General features: G+C 38.3%; 1 protein-coding gene across 4 annotated transcripts in view; it reads left to right on the top strand.

The window, feature by feature from the left end:
• The window catches only part of ano10a (anoctamin 10a), a 95,173-nt gene that overhangs the window by 43,116 nt on the left and 30,873 nt on the right, over window positions 1-21,184 (top strand). For 3 of the 4 annotated variants that reach the window (XM_069920972.1, XM_069920971.1, XM_069920973.1), the window contains exons 3-8: window positions 5,045-5,227; window positions 5,363-5,497; window positions 6,689-6,808; window positions 11,370-11,939; window positions 15,662-15,717; window positions 18,550-18,624. In XM_069920972.1, the coding sequence (XP_069777073.1) occupies window positions 5,045-5,227; window positions 5,363-5,497; window positions 6,689-6,808; window positions 11,370-11,939; window positions 15,662-15,717; window positions 18,550-18,624 (1,139 nt within the window). The remainder of the gene's footprint in view (window positions 1-5,044; window positions 5,228-5,362; window positions 5,498-6,688; window positions 6,809-11,369; window positions 11,940-15,661; window positions 15,718-18,549; window positions 18,625-21,184) is intronic. The other variant, XM_069920974.1, reaches the window with a different exon arrangement.

Below are 21,184 nucleotides of genomic sequence, written 5' to 3'. Positions count from 1 at the left end.
CATCGTGCCCAAAAACTCTTGCAAACCTTTGATTGTGGAGGACCGTGGGAAGTTTCGGATGGCTGCCACATTAGTTTGCAACGGGGCTACTCCAGCAGATGTGGCTCTGTGCCTGAGAAAGTCAATAGTGTCCTTAAAGAATTTTCATTTGGCTGAGTTGATGGTAAAACTGAAATCCCAGAGCTTCCTGAATAAGAGTCTGAGGTGCTGGCCATGCTCTTCCTCCATAGTGCTGGCCACTAGGATATCATCCAGGTAGACGAAAACGAAGGGGAGGTCTCTGGAAACTGTGTTGGAAAGTTTGTGCTGCATTTTTCAAACTGAATGGCATCCTCAGGAATTCAAAAAGTCCGAATGGGGTTACAATTGCCTTTTGAGGCACATCATCTTGGTGTACGGGGATTTGTTGGTAGCCTTTCACAGGGTCTAGTTTGGAAAAGAGCCATTTTCTGTGCAGGTTTGCGGCAAATCCTGAATGTGAGGTATCAAGTAGATATCATTGCACTGTTCAGCCTCTGGTAGTCGCCATATGGACACCAACCCTCGCTTGCTTTAGGGACCATATGTAGGGGTGATGACCAGGGGCTGTTGGAATGCCTGATGATGTCCACCTCCACCATGGTTTTAAATTAATCTTTGGCCTGTTGTAGACAGTTGGGGGAAGTCTCCTCGCCTTGGCGTGGATGACCGGTCCCTTGGTCGTCACATAATGTTGGACGTTGTGTGGCAGGGTGTTCAAATGAAAATCTAGTGTGAGGATTTCAGAAAGTTCAATTAGGACTTCCACAAATTTGTCTGTAGCTTGGGTCTGTACATGCAGGGCTGACCACATACTAGGCAAGAGTGGGTATGTCTGGAAAATGGAGGCATGGACTAACCGGCGGCCGTGCACATCAACCAGTAGGTTATTGGCCCTCAGTAAATCCACCCCTAGGATCAATTGGCATACGGCCACGATAGTGAAATCCCACCTGTAAGCAGAGTCTCCCAGTAACAAATGACCTGGTGTCATAGCTGGGTGCAGACGTTCTGTTTTCTGCAAGTAGGTTGAATTGCTTGGCCCATGCTTTCCGTTCAAAGGCGTTTGGTGGCAGGATGCTGCGTTTGTCTGCCATTATACACAATGTTCAGAGATGTTTTGCTTGTAGAAGGTTGAGAGGGGATTTGATTGAGGTATTTGAAATTATTAGGGGTATCGATAGAGTAGACGTGGAGAGGCTTTTTCATTTAAGAAAGGGGGAGATACAAACAAGAGGACATGAGCTGAGAGTTAGGGGGCAAAAGTTTAGAGGAATTATGAGGTGGGACTTCTTTACTCAGAGAGTGTGGAACAAGCTTCCAGATGAGGTGGCGAAGGCAGGCTCGATATTAGCATTTAAGGAGAAGTTAGATATGGGAAAGGAATGGAGAGTTACGAGTTGAGTGTAGGTCAGTGGGGTTAGGTGGGAGAAAGTGTTCAACATGGACTAGAAGGACCAAGTTGGCCTGTTTCTAGGCTGTAATTGTTATATGATTCAGATGAATGGACTAGGTCAATATGATTAAAAGCTGGCAAGCTGCGTGAAGGTAATGGGAGGTTCAAATTGTGGCCTTGACCACTGCTTAATGTTATAGCTGGAAAACACATGCTTTATTGCTGTTGAAACACTGTGATTGCATCTCGAGGTTGTGAAGGCTGTTATAATGCTTGATGCCAGGACGTTAACCAAATCTGAGAGTCGCTGATCCAAGGACTTCACGATTCCAACCTTTTACTGTCCTGATTTGCTGTTGCTCTGGTGGCTCAAACTGATGACAGTCTCTTGAAAGCCCCATCCTAGTTCTGGCAAATCTAAAGCTGCCTTTGTTGTCAATAAGCAAATGCCCCAGTTCTTGCAATTATCTTCAATTTTCTCTAAATAAAAATTTAGTAAAATCTGAGTATGTATTTCATGGGATCACTCTTCTATCTTTACAATAAATATGAGACTATACTGCTTAAGAGCAGAATTAGGGCACTCACCACGCAATTCATCGTGGCTGATTTGCTATCTTTTTCAACCCTGTTCTCCTGCCTTTTCCCCATAACCATTGATTCATTTTCTAATCAGGAACCTATCTACCTCTATCTAAAATGTCCCCAGACTTGGCCTCCATAGCCATCCATGGCAACTAGTTCCATAGATTTACCATTCTCTGTGTAAAGAAATTTCTCCTCATCTCTGTTCTAAAGGGATGTTTTTTGTATTCTAAGGCCGTGCTCTCCAATCTCAGATTCCCACCGTAGGAAATGTCCTCTCTACGTTCACTCCATCCAGGCCTTTTGGTATTCAATAGGTTTTAATGAGATTCATGATTCCTTTATTGTCATGTGATATTACAGAACATGTAATATTACATAAAATTGACTTCTATCTTCCCTAAGGCAGGCAATGAGTCGCCATTAGTGTCATCTGTTGCCTCTTATAGTACGAGAGAAAAAGAAGCAAAAGAGTGTCCTTTTGGAGTCACTGAGCATCTGTCAATTCACCTCCAGTCCTCTGCAGCTTCTGCAAGCTGCACAGACTTTTGTTCTATCTATTGGCAACCCGATCTCCAGATCCAACCTCCAACACGATCAGGAAGCCTTCAGCACCTGAGGCCATTCGGGAGCCTTTCTTGCCCTCATCAGCCTCTTGAATCCAGGTTCAGATATCTGGTTCCCATTAGCCAGTCTCCAGCCCATGAAACTTGTGGAGGTCCCCTGTTAACAAGCCAACAGCAAGCAGCCTGTTTGGGTCTCCAACTGCAGCCCATTCAGGTCTCTGACCGTAGCCCATTTGGGTCCCCCAACTGCAAGCCGACAGCAGACTGTTTGGTCTCCTAACCACAAGCCAACCGCAGCCAATGCAGGTCCCTCAGCTGCTGGGTCCTTTGCTGGTCTGGTGCCGTGGTCACCAACCCAAAGGGGGAACTCCTCTGCTTCTCCTACTTCATCTCAACAGAGGATGTTCTCAGACTTAAATAAGTGGAAGATTTACCAATTATATTATTGGGTAGAGTTACTTGTTTTAAAATGAATATTTTTCCTAGGGTTTAATACTTATTTCAAACATTGCCAATAATGATACCACAAAAGTTTTTTTGAAGAATTACATAAATATATTAGAAATTTTCATCGGAAGGATAAGATGTCAAGAGCTTATTTAGATAAATTGACTTGGAAATTTGAGTTAGGAGGTTGGAATTACCAAATTTTAGAAATTACTATAAGGCAGCTCAATTGAGATTTTTAATTTTTTTTTGATGATGAAGAAAAACCAGCATGGAATAAAATAAAAATTGATAAAATAGGAGAGATGGAATTGGAAGATTTTTATATATAAATGGGAAGAAAAGTTATTATCTGGGGGGAAAGGGAAGCACTTTCTGCTGTTCGGTCTAAAATGCCTTTGATGCAAAACTGACATTCCATTTTCATTGGATAACCAATTTTTAAATATTTGGTTTTGGAAAGGAATTGGGTATATAGAAGATTGCTATGTTGGTAGAAGTTTAATGATGTTTGATCAATTAAAAAATAAATATGGGATACAAAATTATGCCCTTTTTTATTATTATCAATTACGGGCTTATTTGAGAGATAAACTGGGTCCAACGATGTCATTACCGAAATGTGGTGATGTAAGAATATTGATACGTAGTAGATATATTAAGAAATTTATTTGGGCTAGGCATACTTTATTGCAAAAGGGAATTATTAAACAGGGTATTCATAAGTCTAGATAACGTTGGGAGACAGATTTAAATGTTAATATTGATGAAGTAAATTGCTCAGAGTTGTGTCAGGACAGTATGACAAATATTGGGATCATTGTCTTGCTGTAGGATGAAGTGCCATTCAATGAGTTTAGAGGCATTTGATCGAACTTGAGCAGATGCTTCTATGCCCTTAGAATTCATTTTGCTACTGTTATCAGCAATTACATCATTAATGAAGGGAAGTGCTTCAGTACCATGTTTAATAGATGAGTTGGTATACTTTGGATCTTGGGTCGTTCCTTTAAGTCTCTAAGATGTTGCAGAGGTCAACATTGACCTTCTCCCATCCCACATTGCACTCTCACAGGATTTTGGTCACAATCAACAGCTTGCTAAAATGCGCGTCGGCCAATAGGAACCTAATATTTTCGGGCATTTGCTCGAGGAACGCTGGCTTGAAAATGAGACGGGGCTTGTGTCCTTCTGCCAGAGTGAGCATCTTTTCCATGGGGACGGATGGAGTTCTATCTTCTAGGCTTTCCAAGTGAAGGAGCCTGGTGGCCCTCTTGCGCCATGAAAGTCCATACATGCTAATGAGAAGGTTTTTAAGAGCCATGTATTTACCTTCCTCTGGTGGTGCTTGGATGAGGTCATCGACCCTTGAAGCGGCTTCCTGGTCAAGCAAGCTGACGACGTTGATCTATTCAGTCGAATTGGAGGTTATTTGTTATCGTCTAGAACTGGGCCTCCACCTGGCCGAACCAAGTGCGGGGCTTGTTGGTCCAGAAAGTCAGCCGCTTTAATGCAGCGGCGCCTACGGCTGCGGGGTCCATTATGCCGTCAGGGTCACCAGTGTAGCGGGTTGTGTGTGAGTGCAGTGAAATGACTGAGACAGCAGGCCTTCAGCTCGTGGAGCACAACTGATTTACTTTGAAGTTCTCCAACAGCCTTTAAGGCTGTCCTCACCCGCCCCTCGCGTTCCGGAACTTGCGTCATGCTGATGTAAGCGTGCATGCGCTCTTCCGATCTGCACCGGAAGAGAGGACCCGCGACGCCATCTTTGACCCCGCTGCCCCGCTAACCGAACATGACAAGCGGGACTGGTTTGCCACTACAATCGTGCGCCGCCACAGGCTCTTATCTTGCTTAGCAACCTTATGTGCTTGTTTATATCCCTTGCCTACACTTGGACTTTTTGATCATGTAAAATATATTAGTGCATTGCAGCTATTATACCAGAAAAGAGCTGCAAGTTGTATCATAGCTGGTTGACCATCTGCCTTAATATCTCTAACGTTAAAGGAATCGTCCTTTTATTTCATAGGAGCTCATTTAAAGATTAAACCTCTTGATGCTCACACTAAAAACTCTCAAATATTTCTTATTGGAGCATCCTGGAGAAGGCTATTGGTGGGAGCTGAAGCCCTGGGTTTAGTCAAGGAATATCAGGATGGATCAATGAGGGCTTTTATTTACCAGAACAAAGAAGACTACAAATACTTTTCAGGTACAGTATTTATACTTTTCAGTGATTTTACCAATCTTAGCATGTTTGGCTCAGTATGAAACTTTGTTCTTCTGAAGCACTTTGTGAATCAAACCAATGCAAAAGCAATTTGTAATTGTGAATTGTTGTTTTCAGATAACAACGATGATTTTCTAACAATGGCAGAACAACAGTACATTATCAAACGGGAATTAGAAAATCTGAGGGCGATAAATGAAACTATGGTTCCTGGTTACCCACAGGCAAAGCTGTATCCTGGGAAATCAATCAGTAAGTTATTTTGATTTAAAATCTTCAGCAGTTCACTTGAGAACAGGAAAATTTGGGCTGTCCATTTAAACCTCTTGTAATTTTCAATAATTATGTTAAATATCTTTTAATCCAGTGTATAGAATTCAGATTTGAGCATTCGTCTTTGGCTTGAATTTTTCTGGAAATGATGGCCTCCAAGAAGTTTGCTTAGCATTGTTTCTTGAAGACCATCTTTCCTGAAGACCATCTCCAGCAAAGTGATTATGCACACAACTCTGTTCACTATTTGGTGTAACAAAAAAAAAAATTATTTGTAGTTTCTTACTAGTTTTTTTTATAAACTCTGTGCAAAGTTGAAAGGGCTGTTCCATTATATAAGGGCTCATTGTTTGTATACTCCTTACTACAATGATATATAAGTATGAGCATAGAACATTGAACGTTACAGCACAGTACAGGCCCTTCAGCCCTTGATGTTTTGCCCACCTACATAGTCCAACCAAAAAAAAAGAAACCCTTCCAACCTCTATTTTTATTTCATCCATGTGCCTGTCTCAGAGTCTCTTAAATGCCCATAATGTTTCAGCCTCCACCACCAGCCCAATTTATTCCAGGTCTATGTTTAAAAAAAAACTTACTCCTGATATCTTCATATAAGAGTGTAACATTCAAAATGACGCTTTGTTCTTATTGCATTTAGAGCTAGGACGTGACGTATCAGCCACGACTCAGACCATTAAAGTTCAGAACCCATTTCAGATATTGTGCACAAAAGTCGAGGCTGATAATTGTGAGACAGTGCTGTATTTTCAAAAGTTTGAGATGATAAATTGGTATTCTTTTTGCTCTCTGCAGAAGTTTACATTGCATTAATTAGAAGAGTAGCAGAACTACTTGCTGATTTGGTCCATATTTTTTACTATTTCTGCAGCATTGCTTTTTAAAGTTACCTAATCAAAATCACCTAGTTATTCTTAAAGCTTTCTTTGCACAATTTAGCTGCTGCAATGTATTTCCCACATCAATATTTGACATTTCAAAAGTATATTAGCTGTAAAGTGCATTGTGATGTATTAAAATTTAAAATGTCAGAGGAATAATTAATTTTCTCATATTTTACATATTTGCATAATATTTACACATTGGTCCTTTTAAGGTGAAAATTTGCAATATGATTATACTTTAAGAGCAACTTCTGTTTTCATCCAGTTCGCCGTTTACAAACCAGTGGACTTCTCCTTCAGATCTATCCACTGCACAACAAGACAGAACTGAAAAAGCTTGGCACCATCTGGTATAAGCGCTTGCAAGTTGCCTTGCAGCCACTCAGTAAGTCCATAAAGTTGGTAAATGATAAAGTTTTATTTACTTTTGTCATGTACTCAGCCTGATCCCATCAATAGTGCAGCCAGATGCATTTATATGACTTCCTTGGGTTAGGCAATTTGCTTTCACAATATTCCTGTACTGTGGTAACTGGCATTATTTTTCCTAATGTTGCATTGGTTGCATAGAATGGGATCACGATTCCCTGCCAGAATAAAGAGAAAAACTCACACCAGTCCTTGAGATTGCAGTACAGTAAGTAATTGAGATTGATTCTTTATAGATCTCAAGTGCTGGATGCAGAGAATCATGCATCACTTTGCAGTTGCTGCATTGATGATGTGTGTATAACTTGTACTCCGTTCGGGATATTTTTCTTCAGAAATAATCATTTTTATAAAACCTGCAGTAATTTTGGTTGTGACATCTTGCAGCCCAAGAGGTTGCCTCTTGGCACTTTGTAAATGTTATCCAATTGGTACAAAACATCAATTTCCCCCAAAACCTGGATTTTTTTCTTTCAAATATTTATCCATTCCCTTATGAAAATTAGTAATTACACTATGTGTTCAAATTCTCATCTTCCTGTGTATAGAGCAATTGTCCTGGGTCTATTACTCGTCCTTGGAATGTATTTCAGAAATTTCTTTGCAATTGATTCCAAAACACAAAGAAAACATTTGTGGAGACCCATCTCTAACATCAAATATTTGCTGTCAGTCCTGCTGCGTAAATCTTGCCTTGACTATAAGTTTTTGACTGATACCGCAGTCACTTCATATGTAACTTTGAATATTTTATTTAAAAATTTTCCATACATGTAGTAATCAAAATTGATATACAAATTCCAGAAAAAAAAAATTAAGGTTGCATACAATATCGTATTCACTCCTACCCCAGCCCCCACAAAACAGTTAACATATAACATAAAGCTATGTAAACAAAGAAGAAGAAAATACATTTTTAAGATTGTAAGGAGAAATGTCATCTAACACAGATATAGAGGAATTCTTCATTACAATTCAAAGGAGAATTTTGCAGGTCTAGAGGCATTAAGAGGACATTATTACAAATTAAATCCTAACAATTGGGCATACGAACATCAAATTTGCAAAAAAAAAATATAGCCTATTTGTTTCTCAAGCTATATGTAATTTTTTTTCAAAAGGGATACAACTTTGAATTTCTGCATGCCATCTTGGCATACCTAAAAATATATCAGATTTCCAAGTAACTGCAATACATTTCCTCACCACCGCCAGTGGGTATATTGATAGTTTTAATTTAGGTCTTGTACCTTCAATATTTCATAATAAAAATAAATCCGGACTTTGTGGGAAAACAGTTCCAAAAAATTTTGTAAATCTGCCCTAAAGGGCTTTACATTAGGACAAGACCAAGTCGGGTGCAGGAAAGTTCCTACATCTTCACCACACCTAAAGCATTGATCTGATATATCTGATTTCAATCTATTCAATTTCTGTGGTGTAAGATATAACTGATACAAAAAAAATTATACTGAACTAATCTATATCTTGCATTAATAGTATTAGTCATACAATCTCTACATAAGTCTGCCCATATTTACTCATCAATTATAATATTCAGATCTGTTTTCCACCTCTGTCTGGACTTATGAATTCCTAATTTAGGAGTTCATACTTGTAATAGAGAATATATTATAGAAGTAAACTTTTTAACAATTCCTCTTCTAACAAGAAGTTCTACTTCAATATAACTAGGCAACAACATGTTTGGTCCTAACTTATCCCTCAGACATGCTCTTAGTTGAAAATAGCAGGAAAGGGTATTATGAGTTATACCATATTTATTGCTCAATTGCTCAAATTACATTAATTAATCTCTTTCATAACAATTTTAACATTTATAATCCCCTTATGAAACCAAATATTCAAAAAATTATTGTCCTTTGAAAAATATATGAGGTTATTGAATCAAAGATATTTTAGGCAATATAGACCCTCTTACACCAATCTCATCATTTATTTTGTTCCAAATATTAGTTAAATGTTTCAATAATGGTCTATCCTTATCACCAACCATCAATTGTGATTCCCACATATATAAATTTTTCTGCTTTCCTCTCTCCTATTTGATTTAATTCTATATTAACCCATGCTGATTTTTCATTTTCGAAAGGGAAGCAAGAAATCTAACTTGCGTTGCTCAATAATAATTTTTTTAAATTAGGAGGCTGTAAGCCTCTCAATTCATATTTCCATGTTAACTTCTCTATAGAAACTCTTGACATTTTATCTTTCAAAAGGAATTTCCTTACATATTTAATTTTTGAAAAATTTTTTGAGGTACCAAAATAGGTAATGTTGGGAAAAAATATTGTATTCTTGGGAATATTTTCATCTTAATGCAATTAACCCTTCCCACTAACGTTATAGGTAAATTAATCCATTAAAATAAATCTTCCTCAATCTTTTTAAGTAATGGTAAATAATTCAATTTATATAAATTATTGTGCCTAAGTATTTAATACTGTCTTTTGGCCATTTAAACCGAGTATCCCTTTGACATTGGGTATATACACCTTCGTTAATGGCATAATTTCACTTTTATTCCAATTTATAACCCAAAACATTACCATATTCTTTCACTTGGACATATATTTTACGTAAGGATATCTCGGGCTCAGTCAAGTATATTAAAACATCATCTGCAAATAAACTAATTTTATATTCTTCTTGACCTACCCTAAATCCCTTAATTTCAAAATCATTCCAGATTGCTTGAGCGTGGTTCTATAGCTAAAATAAATAAAGCTGGAGATAAAGGGTATCCTTGCCTACTTGATCTCGCTAATTGAAACAGATGTTTGTCCATTAGTCACTATTTTAGCTTTAGGATTATTATAAAATGCCTGAATCCAATTTACAAAATTCAATCCAAATCCAAATTTCTCCAACATTTTAAACAAAAAATCTCATTCCCATCTATCAAACACCTTTTCTGCATATAAGGCCACTGAACATTCACATCACCTTTTTTGCGCTACATGAATTATACTCAGTAATCTAGCTACATTTTCTGATTGCATTCTCTCTTTTGTCTCTTGTCTGATCCCGATTTGTTAATTTAGGCAACAATTTATTCATTCTATTTGCCAAAATTTTTGCAACAATTTTCTCATCTGTATTTAATAATGAAATAAGTTTTAAAGGTTCTCTATTTTTTTTAGGAATCTCTATAATTGTTGCCATCGAAAATGATTTTGGGAAAGTACAAGTTTCCGAGGTCTGATCTAATACTTTCATAAATATAGGAATTAACAAACCTTTAAATTCTTTATACAATTCAGGTGGAAATCCATCATCTCCCAGGGACTTGTTGCTCTGCAATAAATTCATGGCTCCTCTCACCTCTACCTCAGTAAAAGGAGCATTTTAATTCATTTTGCTCTTTCAAACTTAAAAACATAATTTACCGAATTCAAATTTGTATCATAGAATATCCGACTTTGTGTTCGAACAAACTCACAAATATCTTTTCAATAACAAAGAATTCAATTACCATCAAGAGATTGTCTTTTCCTTAGCTGGCATTTCCATCGTTGGTAAATGATCACTTGACCTTTAGTTCCTCTGGTAAAGGCTCTCCCAACATCAGGAATGCGAGGATTTGAGTCCCAGTGAGACTGAAGGATTAGCATTATAATTCATGATTTGGGGAAGGACCTATAGGTGAAGATGGTTCCATATGCCACTGCCTTTGTGCTTTTAGATGGATGGTAGTGTTAGCTTGATAGATACTGTCAAAGAATATTAAGGGATTTCACCCAGTCCTTCTCACGTAACCCACAAAGCGTAGGATTGTGCATACTCTCCATACATTGCTTTGTGTTGCAATTCCCAAATGGACTGAATAAATATGGGTGGCACAAGTAGCAGATCCAATGTCTCACCATGCCAGAGCCCCAAGTTCAATCCTGTCCTTTGCTGCTTTCTGTATGGAGTTTACACATTCTCCCTGGAACTATCTCGGTTTCTTCCAGGTGCTTGAGCTTCCTACCCTGTCCCCAAAATGGTATAATTGGCTGCAGCAAATTTCATCTAGTCTGTTGGAGAGAGGTGGAATCAGAAAGAATATGATGTGAATGTGGGGGGAATAAAATGGTATTAGGAGTTTGATTGGAACAGGTTTAGTTGGCCGGTGGATCCATTTTTGTGCTTAAAGTCCCAATTTGAATCTTGTAAGATCAGGTAAGATTGTCCAATACAGTGCAGAAAGAATGGGATTTGACAGTGTCACTGTAAGTTATTTATTTTAATGCAATCTGATTTGTATTTAAAAATAAGTGATTGGTCACAAGAAGTCTGGCAATAAATATTTTGGACATGTGCCCATTTGTTTGTGTTGTGCACCTGAACCTGAAGAATTTTGTACACAGAATTGTCACTGGTTTTAATGTTAGCTTATTCTATTCCTTCACTAAAAATAAAAAAAATTGCAGATGCTGGAAATCTGAAAGAAAATGGAATGATTACCAGCTGAAGCAGCATTAACTCTATTCCTTTCTCTTCGTTTCTTACAGATGACATTGAGAACTATTTTGGACAGAATATTGCACTCTATTTTGCATTTCTGGAGTATTTCACTATTGCTTTGTTTCCTATGGCTTTAATTGGAGTGCCATACTATTTCTTTGCTTGGGAAGATTATGATAAGTACATAGTGTTTGCTACCTTTAACCTTCTCTGGTCGACCATTGTCCTAGAAGTGTGGAAACGCTGGTGTGCTAAACTTTCCTACCAATGGGGGACGTTGTTGATGAAGAGACAGTTTGAAGAACCTCGGCCTGGCTTTCATGGAAAATTGGGACTTAACCCAGTGACAGGAAGAAAGGAACCCACATACCCTACTTACAAGAGACAACTGCGCATCTACCTTATTTCTGTGCCCTTTGTCTGTTTGAGCCTTTACATCTCCCTTTTTGTTATGATGATATACTTTCAGATGGAGGCTCTAGCCTTAGCCTATTCCAAGGAGGACCAATCATTCTTTAGCTCCATCTTGTTATATTGCCCCAGTATAATATACGGTGTAGTTATTGAAATCATGAATCGCCTCTACAAGTATGCTGCTGAATGGTTAACTTCTTGGGGTAAGTACATATTTGTTTCAAAAGCCAATTCACTTCATTTATGATTCTTGTACTTCTTAACATTTTCATTGAAATAATTTAATTAGTTTCAGTGGAGGAGGAAACTATTCAGTCATATGTAAGGTGGTTAACAGAAACAGCTGGTAATGCGAGATACTTTAACCTTGCAAGTTATGATCTGTTCTACACTGCTTGAAGGATAGCAGAAACACATTTTCAAACAAGAATGTTAATATGGGAAAGAAAATAATTACATTTGGAATATTTGGCAGTTCCTTTCAGAAAGTTGGCACAGATACCAGGAGCCAAATGATTCCCTCTGCCATGTGTTCTCTGACTGCCTGCTGGTGTGGATAATGATAAGATCTTGGGATTATTCTTAATGTCATCTGCAAGAGCTATCCCCTGTCCCCTTTTTGACCTCCTGACTTTTTTCAGCTTGATTAATTCCCAAAATTATTCCACAGAAACTCTGAATTCGAGGAGCTTATACCTGCCCCAAGCTGCCACCTTGCTCTTGAAGAGAGCCTGGATTTCCCTTATTATCCAAGCTTCCCTGCACTAGCATGTCTGACTCTTCACTCTAATAGGAACATGTATGTCCTGGACTCTGGTCAACGCACTTTTAAAAACATTCCATTTTCCTAATGTTTCTCTTCCTTCAAAAAACCTGCTCCAATTTATGAGTATCATATTTGATGGCATATAGGACCACCTCCCCCCTTTTTCTCCCCCCAAAAATTGCCTGAAAACCACCCCAGGTCTTGTATGAGAAGGTGACATTTTGATGCCGTCATTTTGCAAAATGGCAACAGGAGGAAAGCGCTCAAGCTACTCACCCATGCTTTCTGGAGTCGCTAAAACTCACTTTCCCCAGTAAGAAGACTCGCTCTCTCCTTCCATCCTGCCTGCCACTCTCTCCTTCGCTCTCTCCCACAGTGCTTTGAGGGGAGTGCTGGGCCTTGAAGATCAAGCTTTTTTTTTTGACGAGCACAGCTCCCCGAACAGATTGAGTGAGGTGTGGGATGGGTGGCAGTGATCGGCTCGGGCCGCCTGCTCACTGCCACCCCTGTGCTTCATTCAATTTGCTCGTGGTATCCTTGTGCTTGCATCCTCCCTCCTGTTGCTCGCTCTCTCCCACAGTGCTTTGAGGGGAGTGCTGGGCCTCAATGATCAGGCTCATTGAACAAAGCCTGATCATCGAGGCCCAGCGCTCCCCTCAAAGCGCTGTGAGAGAATGAGTGACGGGAGCAAGTGATGGAACCCCTGAGCAAATTGAATGAGGCAAATAAACTAAAATAATTTTTTCCTGAAATCTCATCGGGGAGGGGTTGGGTGGAGAGATGGTGGTGGCAGCCCTGTATGCCAGAGAGTCCTATATGTCATCAAATATGGTAGTTCTTGTATCTTCAAAGTTAGCCTTGCCCCAATTCTGAATTTTTACTCATGGTTCTGTCCTGTCTCTATTCATAACTGTCTTAGACCAAAAATAACAATGGTCACTAGTCCCCAAAGGCTCATTCATGAACACTTCATCCACTCACCCTTCCCAATTTTCCAAGACGAGGTCAACCCTTGCCTTCTCCCATGTGGGGCCCTCTGCGAATTGCTGAAGGAAACTTTCCTGAACTCTTGACAAATTCCACCCCATCTAAACCTTTCACACTATAACTTTCCATGTCATATTTGGGAAGTTAAAATTCCCTACTATGACAACCTTATATGATCTACAATTGGCAGCAATCTCCTGACATACTTGCTCCTCTAATTCTCATTGACTGTTTGCAGTCTTGTAGTACACTCCCTGCAAGGTGATCTTGCCTTCCTACTTCTTCAGCTCCACCCATGTAACCTCACAAACCATCATATTAAACTATTTTAATTATTTTAAGTAGATTGAGAGGAAGGTGAGCCTGCATAGAATATTAGTGGAGCCAAGTAATCTGGGAAAATGAAGGTAATAGAAAAGCATTTGAAGAGGAATTAGTTCCATTGGCAAGAGACTATCAAATAGAAGCTTCCAGATGTCATCCATGGATCAGTCAATTTCATCTGAATGAACACAAAACCTTTCAAGTGCTGTGTTGTGGATGTTAAACTTAAACCTATCTTCACTTCCATACAGAGCCCGTGGAACTGCGCCAGTTAGAGTAAAGATGTTTTCCCAATGTTCTGACCTATATTTTCTTGCATCAACATCACTTTAAAACAAACTTAATGTGTGCAAGCTTCATAGCTAGTGTATTGCACTACACAAAGGTGCTGGATAAACTCAGCAGCTCATGCAGCATCTATAGACTTTCCTGTTTGCCTGCCTGGTATATTGGCATGTTGTTGCTTATAAAACCTTTTGGGTCATCTTTTGTTTAAGAAAAGTGTAGAAATGCAAAGTCCCTTCTTTTGGAAGTTTCTGATGAAAATTGACTTTAACATTTAACCTTTTTGCTTACATCGGATGCAAGTTGACTTGCTAAGTATTTCCAGCATTTTTCTGTTATTATTTAACCATTTCACTTCCTGATGTCAATCGCAGATGCCACTCCTGCAGGAGTGTTATCATGGATCATCCCTAAAACATTGTTGCATTAATTATTTATAAAAATTACAACAATTTTAGATTCAGGGGAAGTCTTTCCCTGTGCAAGAGGTAGAATGTAATTGAGGTTCATTTTATATAGAAGTAAATATATTTTAAAATGTTTAAATATGACATGTCTGAATAAAATAGTTCAAATTTTTGCAGCAAATTTCTACAAGACATAAACAGGAAAACATTTTCTTCTGAAGCATTAATTACAGAAGTGGAAAATCTGTAATACCATCTACATTTGAAAGATTTTTCTTCTGTGGATTGTTCCTGTAGTTTTATTGGTTTGCTGGGAATTGTATTATCAACTTTAGATGTAATTATACGGTAAAGCCAAGATCAACAGACTCATTAATCATTAATCAAGAAAAAACATATTTCAACAGTGCTTGTCTCAATCTTGGGATATCACAAAGTATTGGCAACTTGTAAATATCTGCAATTCTTTTTGCAGAAAAAAGATTCCATGATAGTAGTGAAATAAATGACCAGATATTATATTTGAAGTGATACATGTGGAGAACAGTAGACACCAGCAGAATTGCGACATAAGCTCTTGTAATTTCACCAGAGTGAGCAGGCAAGGCTTCACATTAAAGTCCCTTGTAAAAGATATCACCTACAACATTGCAGCACCTCTTCAGTGCTGTACTGGGTATTCAGCCTTAACTTTTGTGTTCAAGGAACTTAAGCTCATAACCTTTGTTTTTGAGGCAAAAATTCTACCAAGTGAACCAAGGAGATGACAAAAACAATTAGCCAATAAAACTTGATCTTGAGTACTTGTAAGTAATCATTGAAATAAGATTAGGTAGAAAAATTTTGTGTTGCTGTGCTTGGTGATCAATTAGATTACGGGGACCCCCTGCCATAAGTTGTAGCTGTAGGAAATAATCAAAATGCTTTCAGAAAGAAACCAGGCAAGCCCTGTGCAATAGAAAAAATGTGCAAAAGCCCAAGTTAAAGGGAATGGAGAAGAGTCGTGGAATTTCAAACCCAGCACAGGTTGGCATGAATAACATGTTTTATGTCATTCTATCACTTTTCATCAGTGAGAAATATCCACATTTTTTTTCAGCTTTTTGTTTGTCCTACATTTAACAAATCGATTGATATACATATTCTGTGTTTGCAGAAAACCACAGGCTCGAGTCATCATATCAGAATCATTTAATTCTCAAAGTGTTGGTGGTAAGTTTAATAGAAGTGCCTTATTTAATTAAAATGTTTCCCACTGACGCTGGCTATGAGTGTTAGATTGAAGAAGTGTTGTTAGCTAGCTCACAATGAAACGCAAAAGGGAAATTTTATTGAAAGGATTGATGGAATTGAAATTTCTGTACAAAAAAAAGTCTGAAACACAAAGAGCAGTAGATGTTACAATGGATGTTGTTTGATGTTTGCTCTGCAATAAAATAAAATAATTCCTGATATATAGAGTTAAGATGCACATCGGTCATGATCTTATTCTTGCAGCAGATGTTTGAAGAGCTATAAACTTATTTTAATATTCCTTTGTTTCCTGGCTGAAGAAAGTCAGTTCTCAACTGAATGGTAACAGATGCTAAGTTTTGAATTCATCCATTTTTAATCCATCTGCAGGCAGCTGCATCATTTCTACTTTAATTCTTTAGAAATCAGCTTCAGGTCACACCTCACTGTACAATTCTATTCTTCAGATGGACCTCTTCTATGGAAAAATAGTAGCTGAAAGGTTTCAGATTATGAAGGGGTTTGTCAGGTTGGACAAAGTCAACAATCCTACAGGTGGATGGACCCAGTATGAGGGAGGGAGGTAGCAGAAAGGAAATTGTGGACCTGTTAGCCTAACATTAGTGGTTGGGAAGTTGTTGGGGTTGATTGTCAAGGATGAGGTTACTGAGTACCTGGAGGTGCATGACCAGGTAGGCCAAAGTTAGCATGCTTTCTTTAAGGAAAAATCTTGTCTGATAAACCTACTGCAATTTTTTGAGAAAATCAAAAGTAGGCTCGACAAAGGACATACAGTAGATGTTGTATATTTTGACTTTTAAAAGGTCTTTGACAAGGTTCCACCTATTAGGCTCCCTAAAAGATGAGAGGCCATGGAATTACAGGAAAGATACATGGGAAGAGCATTGGCTGATTGGCAGGAAACTGAGACTGGAAATAAAGTGATCCTATTCTGGTTGCCCACTGGTTTTTATGTTGTAAATGGTTTGGATAGTGGAATAAATGGCATTGTGGCTAAGTTTGCAGATAATACAAAGATGGATGGAGGGGCAGGTAGTAATGAGGAAACAGGCTGCAGGGAGACTTGAATAGATTAGGAGCACAGGCAAAGAAGTGGCCAATTAAATACAATGTTGGAAAGTGTGTGATCTTGAACTTTGGTAGAAGGAATAAAAGGACAGACTGTTATTTTGATGGAGTGAAAATTCAAAATTCGGAAGTGAAAGGGACATGGAAGTCCCTGTGGTGACCTCCAGGTGGTGAAGAAGGCGAATGCAATGCTGACATTTATATCTCGAGGAATAGGATATAAGAGCAGGGGTGTGATGTTGCGGCATTAATGTAGTCTCACTTGGAGTAAGGAGTACAGTTTTGGGCTTCTTATTTAAGAAAGGATGTGCTGGCATTGGATAGGGTTCGGAGATTTCCTAGAATTAAGGGATTAGCATATGAGGAATATTTGACTGCCCTTGGACTATACTTGGATTCCAGAAGAATGAGGGGGGACCTCGTAGAAGCATTTTGAATGTTGAAGGCTTGGAGACAGTAGATGTGGCGAAGTTGTTTCCCATGGTAGGGGAGTCAAGGACATTAAGGCACCACTTCAGGATTCAAAGGTGCCCATTTACAACAGAGATGCGAGGAATTTCTTTAGCCAGAAAATGCTTAACCTCTGAAATTTGCTACTATGGGAAGCTGTTGGGTGTATTTATAGCAGAGATTGATAGGTTATGGGGAGAAGGCAGGGGAGTGGGGCTGAGTGGGAGAATAGATCAGCTCATGATGGAATGGTGGAGAGGACTTGATGGCCAAATGACCTACTGCTCCTATATCTTATGGATCAAAAATGCAAGCTAATTACATACATGATGGTATTGACCCCTATTTCCCCCCCCCCACAATATTTTTCGGGGAGATTTGTATAATTATATGAATTTTGATGACTGCATGTATGGAAATTTTTAAAATAAAATATTTTTTAAAATGAAAACTAGTCTCTAATAAATCTTATAAGAAATTACAAAAGAAACTTAATTTTCAAATAATGAGAATGGCATGAGTTCAGGTTAAAAATACAAGTACCTTGTTGGAAAAGCACTGTAACTTAGAAGGAAGAACTGTGTTGATAACATTAGATGAGGAAGCAGCTGTGGAACATAAATACCAAAATGGACAAGTTGGACTAAATGCTGTGTAGGAATAATAAAATTAGTGTTTCCTGGACTTCCCCACGCACTGGAGTCGTAAGGCAGCTTATCTGGTTTCCTGTTTCTCTATCTATTTGTTAGTAACCATACTTTAATAACAGTATTGGTCTCAGTGCTGTTATCATACATCAAATATTCACGAAACTGGTGTAATATACTTGAGGGTTATTGATGATAGAAGAAGAGAGGTAAAAAAAATAAAATCAGGAGGTGTCAGTGCATGCCAGGAGAGAAGAACAGGAAATGAATGCTACCAATGAAGCTTGCTACCTTCTCAAAATAAAGTTAACAAGCTAAAATTTCAAGGAGTAAAATGACAAAATTGGTAATCCCGAAAGGAATACCTGCCACTCTGCTGTATGGATGACATGGAAAATCATGTCGAGGAAGAACACTTGGAAATATAGAGGGACTGATAGATTTGATATTTCAAAACATTCATAATGATTGGAAATTGCACAGCTCGGGATGACTGGTTGTAACAATGTCAAAGTAAGGATAAGGAATGGAAGATGGAATTAGTTTTTATTCCAATGTTGCATTTTTGATACTTTGTCATATGTCCTCAATGATTTCCTTATACCATTAATTTTCATTTTTCCAGTTCAATTTTATAAATTGTTTTGCATCCCTCTTCTACATCGCATTTATTCTTCAGGATATGAAACTTCTACGGCAGGTAAATGATTTTGAAATTGAACGGTTTGACTGATTTGCTTGTTGAGTATTATGGGTGAGCAAGTAATTTTCCAGCAGTGTTATTTAGCATTTTGCTGAAAAGTACCTTTCTTCCACATTTGACACTATTAAGACACTATTTATACTAACTGGTAAATTACATTCTAAGTGTGATTCGAACATATCTCTTAGAGTTTCTTCTCTTGGAATTGTAGGATCACATGGCATGGATAGCGTAGCAGTTAGTGCAAAGCTGCTTCAGCACCAGCGACCGGGGTTCGAATCCGGCGTGGTCTGTAAGGAGTTTATACATTCTCCCCATGTCTGCATGGGTGTTCTGGGTGCTCTAGTTTCCTCCTACCCTTTAAAAAACGTATGTGGGTTTTAACTGGTGTATTTTGGGGGCCACTGGCTCATGGATCAGAAGGGCCTGTTACTGTGATCAATGTGTAAATTAAAAAAAAATTCCAGTCTGAAGGAGGCAATTTATATCTTGGTCATGGCTGTTTGCTGCAAGAGGTGTCAGTTTTATTTTCTCTTCTACAATTTTCTCGACCGTAACTTTATATTTTAAAAACAGCAATTGAAATTGCTTCTACCAAGCAGATCAATGGCTATCTGCTGTGTGAAAAAAATCCTCCTTTCATCTCTAGGTTTTTAGTTACTAATTGTGCGTTCTTGACTCTTCAGACAATAGGAACCGTCTTTCTCTAATCACTTTGTCCAGGCTCTTTAATAAATGAAGGCATCACCTCTCAACTTTTCTGCAGTCCATTCAGTTAACTGAAGTCCTGTGACTCCAGGATCATTTTAAAACCACCTCATTTATGTCCTCTACTTTTTTCCTTAGAAAGCCAAGAGGCACCATATACTCAATCAGCCCTGTCAGTTTTAAAGATTTATGTATCATATTTGCTCTTTTAGTTCTTACTATAAACATGTATATTGTTTAACTCTCCCTGCCTCTGATCTCGCCTTAATCTGCACATTCCACCAGCCTGTCCTTTAACTCTCTCTAAGCATATCACATATGGATTTTGAAGTAGTTGCTTGTACATTCAAGTCATTGATATATCGAGAAAAGTAGTGGTCTGTGGTTTCTAGGTTTTGTTTACAGTTTCCCTTCTTATTGTTATCAAGTGGTATGGAATATCTGGAAATGTGACCCATAAATATATATATATATATATATATAAAACACACACACACACACACACACACACACACACACACACCTTTTACACTGTTACAGACATTCTCTTTGTTCTCTCCAACTCTCTCTCCCACAGCTTAAAGCATGTTTGTTTTTAATCTTTTCCAAGTTCTGATGAAAGGCCAATGGCCTGAAATGTTAACTGTTATTCTCTGCACACACTTGTTGCATTTCTCTTCGTATTCCCCATTAAACTACAACTCTTGATACAGAAATGTCTTCCATTTTGCCTGGATGTCAGATGGCGTCCTGAATGAGCAGTACACTTGTCAGATGGCATTGAGAAAATTAGAAGTTATTATGAATTTTCATCTCCCAAGTACCATTTTGTATTCATGCCTATTTAATCTCATCTGTCCTTAAGCATTCTTTGACCAAGGTTTATCTCTTAATCAACATCGACTACAATTAAGTGATTTGAAGAATTGATTGTGGAACAAATCATTTACTATCTCTGGAAGGTCATGGGCACACTTCAATTCACTTACTGTCACCACAGGTCAACCATGGATGCCATTTTGTTGGCCCTTCATTCTGCATTAGATCACCTAGATCATGAGAACACCTATATTATTCATTTTCTCATTTCTTTTTTATGAATGCTCGCCACTTATACATGTATTGTGCTTTCTTCATTACTCCATTAATTGCATCTCATTTGTTCACCATTATCTGTAAAGCATTTTGTGAGATTCTCAATTCATTAAAGGCTGACAGAAGTGCAAGTTCTTTTTATGTGTTGAGTCATCATCTAAACACTAAGCCACTCCCTGTCCTAACTTTCACCTTCAACCAGTCCGACTCCAATGGAAAATGTGCCTTCCTGTTCCTTGGCTCCATCATCTTGTCCAATCTTGCAGCCATGAGACGTTCCACTTGGAAATTTTTCCCATTGGCCTCCTCTGTCCCTTATCTGGCCTTCCTTTCTTTCACCTCCTTGTCCTGGCTACCACATAAAATGCTGCAGCGCATTTATTTAGAGGTGCAGTGTGCTGCTCTGTTCTTGCTGTAACCATCCTTAATGGTTGTGCTGGCTGGTAACACTTTAAATTCCCCATCACTAAAAGTAGTAAATCTAATTTCCAGCTCAAATAATAAGGTTTAAAATGATATTTAAAATATTAGATCTTGAAAGCTCAACCAGGTTATCCTAGTCAGACCAGAAAGCTTGGCATTTATTTCGTGATCTGTCAGGTTTAATTAATGGTGGGGGAAAAAAGCAGCTAACAATTCACTTCTGAGTTCAGTGTCTGGTACAAATGAAAAATGGACCTAGTATTAATAGATACATCTTTGAAAAAGACAGTGCAAAAGTAAAACACAATTTTTAATGGTTTTATTTGCAGAG

Source organism: Narcine bancroftii, chromosome 2 (genome assembly GCF_036971445.1).
Source record: "Narcine bancroftii isolate sNarBan1 chromosome 2, sNarBan1.hap1, whole genome shotgun sequence".
NCBI lineage: Eukaryota > Metazoa > Chordata > Chondrichthyes > Torpediniformes > Narcinidae > Narcine > Narcine bancroftii.
Note: the sequence above shows the minus strand (reverse complement) of the source record. Positions and strands in the feature narration are given on the sequence as shown.